Raw genomic sequence first — 11,823 nt, forward strand, 5'->3', positions numbered from 1 at the left:
TTATATGGGTTAAACATAACTGAAAACAATTACTGTATTTTCAAAACACATTATCGCACAATGTCCATGATAGGTATAGTGGAATAGTATGTGTAGTCCTAAATCATTTGAAATAAAATTATATTTTGAAAACCAAACCAAGTATACTGCATTAATAGCCTGATAAAGCCAACAGTAGGCTACTATTAGTATAGTATATAGTAGCCTTTCGTCTGATATAACGTTACTTCAAACATCATTATTTCAAACATCATTATACATGCACGTTACATTGGACCGTCACCATTTTCCTGAAAATTGTAAATGCGGAACACAAAAAATAGAGCTGCTCGGAAATAGCATATAGTTATACTGTACATTGATATATGAAACGAAATTATAAGTCTACAGAATCGGCCCAACATGGTTGGGATTGAGCTAAGAATATTTTGATAGAGTTGCTAGGTCCCCAGAAATTGGATTATAAATATGAAACAAAATATGTAAGTCTCCAGGACCTACCATGGTTGAGGCTGAGCAAAGACTTTGCCTTTTTAGTCGCGTGGAAGCGACTCTATAGTTCACTAAGTCGGTCGGTCGGTCTGTCTGTCTGTCTGTCTGTCTGTCGGTCCGGTATCACTATGCGTTTTATCGCTTTATGACCTTATCTTGATATCAGTTTAATCTAGCTAAGTCAATTTTTCACAGAATATTCCTTATGGCCAGGAATCGATGTGGTTATGTTTTCACGGTGCGCAATAAAAAATTACGCGGTCTACGCACGATTTAACGAAATCACGTTTGTAATCATATCTTAACAACCATGAATCACAATTAAATAAAATTTGGTACTCATAAATTTCAGGGCATAAATCATCATATGGCAATACAATTACGTGCGTAGCGCATGTAACGCATGCGTACGCGCGCTTAAAATTTTCAAAATTTATTTTCGATGAAATAAGAGTACGTTTCAGGCAATTTTAAGCGTTTACAAAATTGCCATGAGTGCGCAGATTTTTGCGCGCGCACTGCGCGTTAAATGTTATTGCGAACACTTTTTGCCCGATTTCTGTTTTCTTGAATTACTTTTCAACTCGAAATTACGTTATACGAGCACGTCAAATGTGACAGGCTACGCACGTGTAAATTAAAAAAATATAAATGTTTTTAAACATTTCAACATTTTTAAACATGTTCAGTAATTTCGGTCAGTATAGTTCACTCGGTCGGTCGGTCCGTCTGTCTGTCGTCTGTCTGTCTGTCGGTCTGTTTGTCTGTCGGTCCGGTATCACTATGCATTGTAGCATGCGGCCTTGTTTAAATTTCTGGTGGTAACTTGATTTTGGTGGCTCATTTAGACCTGACATCTGAAATGTGGGGACAACCTCAAAATTCTTCTTCGGGGCACGTGCCTGCTTCTGGTATTCTGATATGCTATCCCTCTTGTCCGGCTTTCTTTCCCATCCGGTGTATATAGGTAATTGTTGTACCCGTTCAACAGCATAATCCATAAAAGGATCAATGCTTGGTTGATCCCCATAATCGTAGACTGGCTGTATATGAATATCAGGTTTGATGCGAGTTGCATTTTCATCGATACATACCTGTATAGCTAGTTTTCCGGTACTAACGGATCCAATATTACATTGCTTGATTGTGTCAATATTTGCTTTCTTCTCAGTAAAATAAATTTGCCCATTATCATTTGGTTCTACATTTGGTAAATCATTAATCCTTGTCTGTACAGCTTTAATAGCAGAACTGCTTGATTGCATGGCCATAGCTTCATTACTGGTTAATAACTGATCCACCAATTTTAACTTCTGATTTACCTCATCCACAATTGACGTTAACTCGCGCGTTTGTTGTTCGGACACTTCTTTCTTTTTTTTAAATTCCCTCTCCACTTCATTTTTAAATTCTTTTTCCTTATTCTTAATGCTAGTGATTAGTGATTCTGTACATTTTTCGATATCTGTCAAACATTTGAGCTTGCATTGGTCCAATTTCGAAGAATTTGCTAGAACATTTTCAAGACCTTTTTGTAAAGTTTTTTTGGATGCATCTGCAGCTTGTTTGACATCAATGGCAGTTTTTCTAAAGTTACCGAATGCTTCAGAAAGGTTGATAAGTTTATGATTATTGTCTTGTGTCACACTGTGATCAATAATAGCACAATGCATGCAAATTGGTATTTCACACCCTGTACAAAAAAACTGCAATTTTTCATTATGTTGAGAGCAACAAGGAGGATGCAGAGCTGCAATCTGTTGTGGACTCATTTCCAAGATTTCCTGCTTTGGACAAAGCTTGTGTTTTGCAGAAACAGGAATTTTCACATGATAATCTTTACAAGATTTGCATAAATACATTCTACAATCTATGCAGTAATACTCTGTCTGCACGCTTTTTTCACAAATACACTCCATTTCTTTGCCTTCTTCAACTTGTTCAACGATTTCTAATAAGTCATTCAAGAAGGTATTAGGTGGTAAAGATTCAATTGCATCTACTGATGTTGAATATGCTCTCAAGCAAATTGGACATGATAAGCTGCCCTTTTCTTGTATCCACTTTTGTAAGCATTCTTTACAGAAATTGTGAAGACAGGTGAGTGTTTTTGGTTCTTTGAGTCGCTTAAGACATATTGGACATTCCAATATTTTCTGATCAAGGTCATCCAAGAATCTATTTAGTGCCATCGTTCAACCAGTACCTTCAATACCTTTGATGATTAATTACCAAGTCCTAATTATAGAGGCTTTATATATACGGTACTTTCAATTGTCATTGCGCCCTCATCGACTGGTCCGTTTAGCGTGTGACGTGTGTGCGTTGAGGAGGAGAGCTAGCTGCTGGGGTAGCATCGGTGGATTTTTGTGCTCGTTGTAAGTGGTTATAAATTTAGTATAATTTATCATAAATATAATGGAAAATATGCATTTATTTATTGATATTGTATAATAATAAGAATTTGAGATCAGGAATTTATTATTTATTGTATTTTTTATTAAGTATATCCTTGTTTTTGAAGGGCTAGAATTGTTCTCTTCGACTGTACTTTGTTTAGGCTTACTGTGTAGTAGCCTATGCGTGGCGTAGACAAGCCACTGCTGACACTGCAACCTCGCCTAGTTAGCTAGATTAGACTGCATGGTTGTTAGAAGACAGTCGAAACAAACAGATAGTTTTCAATTTAAGATGAAAAAGTCTATGATATGAGGGCCTAGTCCCTAGTTATGTAAATTCATAATTAAATTTTTGCCAACACAGAAATGTTTTGTTATACATATTTTAAATAAATGGCACATAAAATAAGGTTTATCTTAAATAGCATAAGCGATGCATGATGGGAAGGAATTGGGATCAATAGCACCCCACCACCAGTATATAAAGTTTTATTATAAGGTGGCGCTATTGCTCCCAATCCCTTCCCATCATGCATTGTGCAATGACGTTCCTCGTGAAATCAAGCTATTTGCGATAAACCTTATTCTCGTTTTTAAAAAAATGTTATGTTTGACTTTGTTTATGAAAAAGAGAAAATATAACTGATACAAATATTTATTTTCCTATTAATAACAAGATTTTAACTGATATTTTGATGGCAGACTCACAATTACTGAGTGATCAATATCTTGATCAAAAACCAGATATGGGTGAAGAAGGCTTTGTGATTCGTGCTCGTGGCCTCCCATGGGCGTCCACGATAGATGATGTTCTCAGTTTCTTTGAAGGTATACACTCTATTACACAACACAAGCAGTGAAACTCAATCACTAATTATAAAGCTATTATTTAGACATTATTAAAAGACAAACATTTGGGGTAATCAATCATACTTTTGCAGCTCCATTTCTTTGGAACACACTTCTTGAACCTGTTAAATCTTTAAATTCATTGAACGTCTTGCTTAAGACCTTTATCATCAGCTCAGACTTTGACTTTACTACATGATTGCATTCATTGCATTGTTTTATTATTGAGCATCTACTTTGTGATGGAAACCAAGGCAATATAAGATTATTTAAACTGCTTTATTTGATTTATTATATACTTTCATGACAAAATATTTTTAGTATGTGATTCAATGTATGTCATTTCATATTTTTCAAGTGAAAAACTAAAATGAAGAACTACAATTACAGAATGATGTTCATTCTGATAAATTCTGTGAATTTGTATTAAATGTAAAATTCTATAATCTTTAACCTCTTGTGCTCAGACTATGTAATATCATTTAATTAAATACCAATTGTTTATATGTGCAATAAAAGTGGGCTGTACCCACAAAAGAGAAAAAAAGGATTGTTGTTTGACAATGAAATATTTCTTCATTATCTGTAAATTGATAATTCAAATTGAATGGAGTTTGTTATGAATGCTTTTTTCGTTTGCAGGTTCTGCAATTGTAGGTGGCAAGGAAGGAGTGAAATATACTTTCACGCCAGAAGGTCGTTTTAGTGGAGAGTGCTTTGTTGAATTTGAGAGTGATGCTGATGTAGAGGAGGCGTTGAAGAAGCATAACAACTCAATGGGAAAGCGCTACATTGAAGGTGCGTTTCATTACACTAGATGCAAGAAACTTTGTTTGACTTCGTAAAAAAAAAGAAAAAAAGTCAGTTGTCAGAAAATCCGATTACAAAATACGTATTCGTAAAAAAGACTAGAAAACGACAAAAAGTGTAAAAGTATAAAACAGTAACATCTTTTTATATATCAGTACCAGCTAATTTGTCGCTGGGCTTAGATGTTTGATTTTTAGCCAGTTGTAACTCTCAAAATTGATTCTATTTGGTCCATACACATTTAAAATTTAAATCAATTAAAGATTTCTATATCATGAAACGATTTGCACAAATACACTAGGTCATCTTGGAAATATCTGATCCACAACCTAACGATGGGTTCCCACTAGAACGTAATGCAAGTACGTAAGCGTAACTCTAGTAATTTGACCAATCACAAGCATTAGATATTTCGAACTATCGCTTGTTATGGTCAACTCGCTTGTGTTGGGCTTGCATAGTGGTAACCAAGCATTACCAAAGCAGCCCAGTTGTAGACTACTCAGTGTATTGGCTTAAACTAGCCTCAAAATATTTGTTGTTGTTACTGTACTCTTTATTGTAAATACTATTCTGCAACAGTTGATATGTTTTTAGGTTTGTCTTTTTTGTTGGGGATTTTAAATAAGTTCTTTCTTTAAACAACATTTTTATCATTTCCTTGTATTCCTGCAAAACTGTTTATTTAATTTTGTTAATAATTCTTGGTCTGTATTTTGTAATAGTTTTTCGTTCAAAAAAGAGCGAGATGGATTGGGTAACAAAGAGAAGTGGTGTTCACTCCTTAAAAGACAATGATGGTTGTCTCAGGCTCAGAGGACTTCCGTTTGGTTGTTCTAAGGAAGAAATTGCCCAGTTCTTTCAAGGTATGTTCACAATATATCACTACTTTCATATGATGATGTTTTTCTTTAAATTGACGACTATACCACATTGATCAGGTAGTGATAGAAAGATCATGATAATGGATGAAGACATCTTGTGCTGACTGACAGACGTTGCAACTAAAAATTTCTTTTTGACTGATGTTTGTTGACTAATTAATACAGTATGTTGTCTTATTTATTCAACCTCTAAGGTAAAACCACAGTTATTGTAGTGCTGCCAGCATAAAGTAAAAGTCGATATTTTTACTTTAACTTATCCTTATCAATGATAACAATTATTTGGTAAATTTGAAAATTTATATTATGTGTGAAATTGTACAATGTACAATTGGTAATTAATTTTGCATGATAGATGTTCAATTTTAACAATTGAAAAGATGATTGTTTATTGTTTTCATGTTTTTATAATGGGTGTATGATGTATTTATTTCGATGGTAACCAATGACTGATTGTTCTTTCTCTGGGTTGGCCCTGAAGGGTTGGAGATCCTGGCGAATGGGATATCACTACCGACGGACTACGAGGGGCGGAGTACGGGGGAGGCTTATGTGCAATTCTCTTCCAAGGAGATTGCTGAAGATGCACTAAAGAAAAACAAGGAAAAAATTGGGCACAGGTGGGAGAACCAAGGAGGCTGGTAAAAGAGGCACATGGCCACCCAGAGGGAACCAGAGGGTGTAAACTCTTGGGAGCCGCTAGGGTGCCAGACTCTTGGGCCGTTTATTATACTTTCTCTTTCCTTAATTTTACATCATATGGGTTTGTTGTATACAATTGTTACTGATTCAGTAGTGTGGACCGACTGCATCAAACTTGGACAGTTCAATTGACATGCGTCCGTTTCAATCGCTCAAGCAATTCAAGTATCTTTTAAAATCTCTCTTTCAATCATTCTTTATGGTCTTCTTGCGTTGTGAGACATTAAACAGCGCTATAAAGATATTTATTATTATTAATTAATAATCTAAACAATTTTTTATTATTAACAGTTATTTAATAAATTTGGGATTACCATTTATAGTTATGTCCAAGTTTGAGCTGTCACATCCAATTATACACTTAAAATGGAAATAGTTTGAAACTACATTATCTGGATCCTTGTACACTTGTCACTAAGCTGATAAACCAGTTAGCAGATTTTAGTTGCACTGAAAAAATGTTTCTAAAGATAGATATTGCTTAAATACAAAATGTAGTATATATTTGGTACAGTCAACTTTACAAAGCCAGAACTATGTAGCAGTCCAAAATTCTTTCCTGGTAAGCACTGTATGAAATTAAATCAGATTTCACCAAGAACTTCGGGCCAGCTCAAAGAAGTCCAAAGAGACTTGATTGTATTTTGTACTTAAAATGAAAACACTTCTTTAAAAAACTAATTTATTATTTTGGTTGGTGTCTTATAAGGGTTGCTTAACAAAAATAGCTTCTTTTTATAGGCAATACACCTTTGAAATGATTTTTATTAAGAGTAACTCAAATGTATAACTAAATCTAAACTGTAAAACTATTAGATTGCTTACACTTGAAATATAATTACAAAACAAATTCAATTTCTAATTTTGAACTAACCGTTTTAAAATCTTAACTTATTCTTCATTTTATAACAAGTTTTTTAAGTTATAAAAGTTTTTTTTTCACAAGTTTATTAATATTAGTTATTAGTGAGTAATCAATAATATAAGGATTATCATCAATAGAGGGTGCTGTTAAAAAAGATAATTCAGTCATCACATATAATATTCTTTTAAATTGACTCCGTTTTTGTTTATATCAACATCTCCATAAAAATTATCCGATTATCGCTACTGTATCTATAGTTTGTACAGTAACAATTCAAAACAGTGTCACAGTTGTGTCACATGTAACGCTTGTATCATAGGCCATAAACCTATCTTTAACATGATACAGGCATCACATGTGATACACTGTATTACATGAGATACCTATATTACAGAATTTGCCAATGATACTGGACACATATGTGGAAGTACTGAGAATCAGTTGAATCAATTTGATGACTTTATATAGGAGAATCATTTTTCTACAGCACTCTCTATATAACTGATTTCACTTGTGCTGGGATTATTAATTTATTGCTATGTTGTTTGTTTAGGTATATTGAGATTTTTCGTAGCAACCTAGATGAAGTACGACGTTCCACAATGCCAAAACCAAGACCTCTCATGAGCATGAGACCAACACCATACAACCGATATGGTGGTGGTGGTGGAGGAGGAGGAGGAGGTATGGGGGGTGGTGGCGGTATGAGAGGTTACGGCGGAGGTGGACGCTCTGGTTTTGAGAGACGATACAGAGGAGGTGGAGGAGGGATGGATCGTAAGTTTATAATCTTTTAATTGCTGCACAGGATGAGGTCTAAAGAGCGTGAATTTTCCACTTTGCTGACACTGAGTAGAGATCATGTGATAATTACTAAACAACTTAACCATTGAGTTTAACATTGGTTTACTAAAGAATGCAAACACAGACTCGTACAGTAAATTAATTCTCTTTTGAAAAATTCTTTCTGCAAAGTTATATTAATGAAGTTAGTTCTCGACAGATACGTTAAATAGATTTTGTTAAGCTAATGCTATTATAGGGTGTGTTCTTAACTATAGAGGTTGTTGTTATTTACTATGATATGCTATGTTGTTAAGTATGATTAGTTATGTTATTAACTATGATACAGTAGGCTATGTTGTTAACTAGGTGATTCTTCTTTATCGTATCAAACAAAAAACAATTTCAATATAAAAGGTAGCCAAGCTAATCAAGCTTGGTACCTTTTATCTTAACTAACTAAAGCTACGAAATTAACAAATAAATAACAAAACTTAAAAGAAAATAAAAATTTGATAACGTCAAAAACAAAACAAAAAATTTTGAATAATAAATAAATAACATAATATAAAGTGCTGTATGTACTATACTGTAATAAACAAAACCATATCAGTTCAATAGATAATATCTGATGAATTAACAATATATAAAACATTGTAAATTATAGATTATTCTTTTATATACTTAAATAAAAGTAGTTCTTTAAGTTGTTTAGATAAAGTAAATCTAGATGTAATTGTTCGTAATTCTAAAGATAAATCATTCCAAATAACAGCACCAGAAAAAGAAATTCTAAATCGTCCACAATTAATACGACAAGGGGAAATGGCTAAATTAAAATAATGATTAATTCTTGTATTATATGCATTATCAGTAGTTTCAAAATAATCAGATAAACTATGAAAGGTTATCAGTAGCCCTTGTTTCTTATCTTGTGGAATATATTTTCACTACCAATACTTTAATTTTTGTAGGATTTGGAGGTGGATATGATGATGATTATTATGAAGGTGGTTATGGTGGCTACGGAGGTGGCGGAAGAGGGCGCAGAGGTGGTGGAGGCGGCGGATGGGGAGGAGGTAATTTATTGGAAATAATGATAAATACTTATAGTTCCAAATTAGGGTAAATATTTAGTGCTTAGTATCTTTGATGATAGAAGATAAAATGAATTGTTCTTGTATACTTGCAGGCTATGGAGGTGGCGGTGGACGTTTTGGTGGTGGCGATCGACAAAGTTATCAGAGCTCAACAGACCATTCTGTGCGTTTAAGAGGATTGCCTTTTGAAGCCAAGGAGAAAGATGTCACCGAGGTAGAACCTTATTCTATGTGATAAAACATTTATCTGGTGTTTTGTTAGGCTAAGATCTGATGTTGTAGTCCCTTAGAGTGAGAAGTTACAAATTAAAATCAAACAGGGAATGGCTTTTTTACACCTTTTACATTGCATTAAGCTCTATCTACACTATCAAACTCGTATGTGAAAATGTGATGTGCCCATATATGGACATGGTGATGTCATATCACTACCATATTTGGGAACATCACACATTTTTTGTCAAAATAGTTTGATAATGTAGACGGAGCTTAATCAATCTTACAGGTTCTGTTTCATTCAGATTTATTAAATTTTGTTTGGTCGTATCAGTTTTTCAGAGGAGTTGCTACTCCTGTCCGTGTGACAATCACCGAGAAGTTTGGTCGTCCTTCTGGAGAAGCTCATGTCGACTTTGCAACCCATGAGGAAGCTCAAAGAGCTATGGCCAAGGACAAGCAATACCTGGGACCACGCTACATTGAGCTGTTCCTTAATTCTACAGATGATGGCGGTAGTGGCACAGGAGGAGCTAGCAAGGGAGGATTTGGTGGTGGAAATGCTAGTGCAAGTTACAGTAAGTACAGATAAACAAAGTATACATATTAAAATGCTGGCTGCATAAAATCATTGCATTTGTTCCATATTTTCTTTTCTGTACAGCTCTGTGTACACTATCAAACTTTATGTGACAAAAAAGTTTGTGGACACGATGATGTCATTATTACACATCACACATTTTTTGTCAAACTAGTTTGATAGTGTAGACAGCTTAATATATAAAGATATTTTTCTTTTTTTGAAGGTCGAGACTTTACTAGTGATAATGGAGGAGGTAATGGCAATAGAGGATTCTCGGATTCCTTTGGCACTGATAACAGTGGTGGCTATGGATCCAGTAACACCATGATGGATAACACACCGGCTGCAACTGGTTACACAAGTTACGAAACGGACACCGGATTCCAAGGTCACTAGACGTTTCAAGTTCTGTCTACACTATCAAATTGTATGCGACAAAAAAATGTGATGTACCAATATATGGACATAATGATGTCATATCACTACCATACTTGTGCATATCACTACCATACTTGTGCATATCACTACCATATTTGAGCCCATCACCATTTTTTTGTCAAATAAGTTTGATAGTGTAGACAGAGCTTGAAGGCTAAATTTCTTGAATAATTGTGTCAGTACAAGCATTGAGACTACTATCTATAAATTTTTGCACCCGTTATTTGTGTCTAGGCTTTTACAGAATCTTAATTAACTTGAATATTTGTTTTTTTACAGCCACTTCCAGTATAGGAGGTTCCAACAGTTTCTATGGCTCCAGTGGAGGAGGAAACATGGGATCTAATAACATGATGAACAGTAGCTATGGATTTTAAACACGCTGATAGATCAAGGGATAATGTGATGGTTAATCATTAGGGTGAAATATTTAACCTACAAAGTATGGTCAAGTGTTTTAATTGTTCTTAAGGCTATGATGATTACTTTCTGCACTGATGATGGTATGCTATGTTTTGTGGGTAACGATTTCAGACTAATTTAATTTCAGACTAATTTTATTGTAATTAAATATGATTTATGTCATGATAAGTACCAGCTTCTTCTGACATAACTTAATATTTTAGAACTGTGTTCCGTAATGTAGCATGCGTGTTGTAAATATATTACATAATAGGCAGTTGTTTTCAGTGTTTTAATTTCACATGTAGAGTCTTATGTTAAAAAATCAAGCTAAATTTAGTTACAAAACTAGTTTGTAAGGCTGAGTATAAACATAGTCAGATGTTTAAAAAATCACACATTGAAGTTTTTTTATATATTAAATGAAGGACACCATTTAACCTTTTGTCTATGTGGCATCATTGTTGTTCAATATAGCCAGAAAATAGTGAAAAGTATGTGAGTATTTTGATTGACTTTGTAAATGGTAATAATGAAACATATCAACTGATACCTTTGGCAGACAACACTACTGTATAATGAACGAAAATAATGATAAACTTTGCACTACAGTTAGCAGGCATCTTTGGGAGCGTCCATATACACATGTGCGTGGATAAGCTACTGTAGTAAGCATCACTGCAACTGGATATCATATTGTGAGCAGCTGTGGCTGAAACAATATCTAATTCGTGGATACGATAAGAAGAAGAGCAAGCATTTTGATTTTTTTAAAATCAAGACTAGATTCAAGCTCTGATAAGACGTATGTGCCAAAATTGTTTCCATTTTTACAAATAAAACAGATTGGTTTTGCTTATAAAAATGATACAATATCCACATTGCAATGAGTGTCATAATTATGATGCCACATCATAGACCTCTACTGCCAAAGATTGTCTCCATTCTGAATTTATTTTTACTGTAGTTGCATTGCAAAATTAAATTACACATAAAAAATTCTCTAGAATGATGAAATATATATTTTCACATTCTAGTTTTCTATTTGTAATTTGTTGACTAATACATAAAATAAAAATATCTAATCCAGATTTATGTTAAAGTGCATCAGATAATGAAAGTTGAAAATCAACTTTCTGATATAAAAAGTTCATTTCATAAAACGCCCTCTATTTAACTGAAATGTCAATTACTTCTGTGGAAGTGCAGCTTGTCAGACGCGTTTGTATTCAATAACTGTCAACAGAAAGAAAGTTGTATGTTGCAGCAGTATGTCAAATAACAGCATTCCAGAACCTCA

General features: G+C 34.0%; 1 protein-coding gene across 2 annotated transcripts; it reads left to right on the forward strand.

The window, feature by feature from the left end:
- The first annotated feature begins 2,822 nt into the window (after positions 1-2,822).
- On the forward strand, positions 2,823-10,975 carry LOC140051092 (heterogeneous nuclear ribonucleoprotein H2-like). 2 transcript variants are annotated; one of them, XM_072096185.1, is made up of 11 exons: positions 2,823-2,870; positions 3,569-3,719; positions 4,383-4,538; positions 5,276-5,416; positions 5,916-6,054; positions 7,555-7,778; positions 8,759-8,863; positions 8,977-9,098; positions 9,435-9,678; positions 9,907-10,071; positions 10,401-10,975. In XM_072096185.1, the coding sequence occupies exons 2-11, from the start codon at positions 3,587-3,589 to the stop codon at positions 10,496-10,498; spliced, it is 1,527 nt and encodes a 508-aa protein (XP_071952286.1). In that variant the 5' UTR covers positions 2,823-2,870; positions 3,569-3,586; the 3' UTR covers positions 10,499-10,975. The 2 variants fall into 2 exon arrangements, with proteins under 2 accessions (XP_071952286.1, XP_071952287.1); XM_072096186.1 differs by having other exon boundaries at positions 2,838-2,870; positions 3,594-3,719.
- The last annotated feature ends 848 nt before the right edge of the window (positions 10,976-11,823 follow it).

Source organism: Antedon mediterranea, chromosome 6, assembly GCF_964355755.1.
Source record: "Antedon mediterranea chromosome 6, ecAntMedi1.1, whole genome shotgun sequence".
Classification (NCBI taxonomy): Eukaryota; Metazoa; Echinodermata; class Crinoidea; order Comatulida; family Antedonidae; genus Antedon; species Antedon mediterranea.

What these genes read in the sequence shown, in the direction of transcription:
- LOC140051092 (XM_072096185.1), top strand. Translation starts at nt 3,587, where the DNA reads ATGGCAGACTCACAATTACTGAGTGATCAATATCTTGATCAAAAACCA. An exon ending in AAGGAAAAAATTGGGCACAG is followed by an intron (nt 6,055 to 7,554) that starts GTGGGAGAACCA and finishes TTGTTTGTTTAG; the next exon opens with GTATATTGAGATTTTTCGTA. An exon ending in AGGCGGCGGATGGGGAGGAG is followed by an intron (nt 8,864 to 8,976) that starts GTAATTTATTGG and finishes GTATACTTGCAG; the next exon opens with GCTATGGAGGTGGCGGTGGA.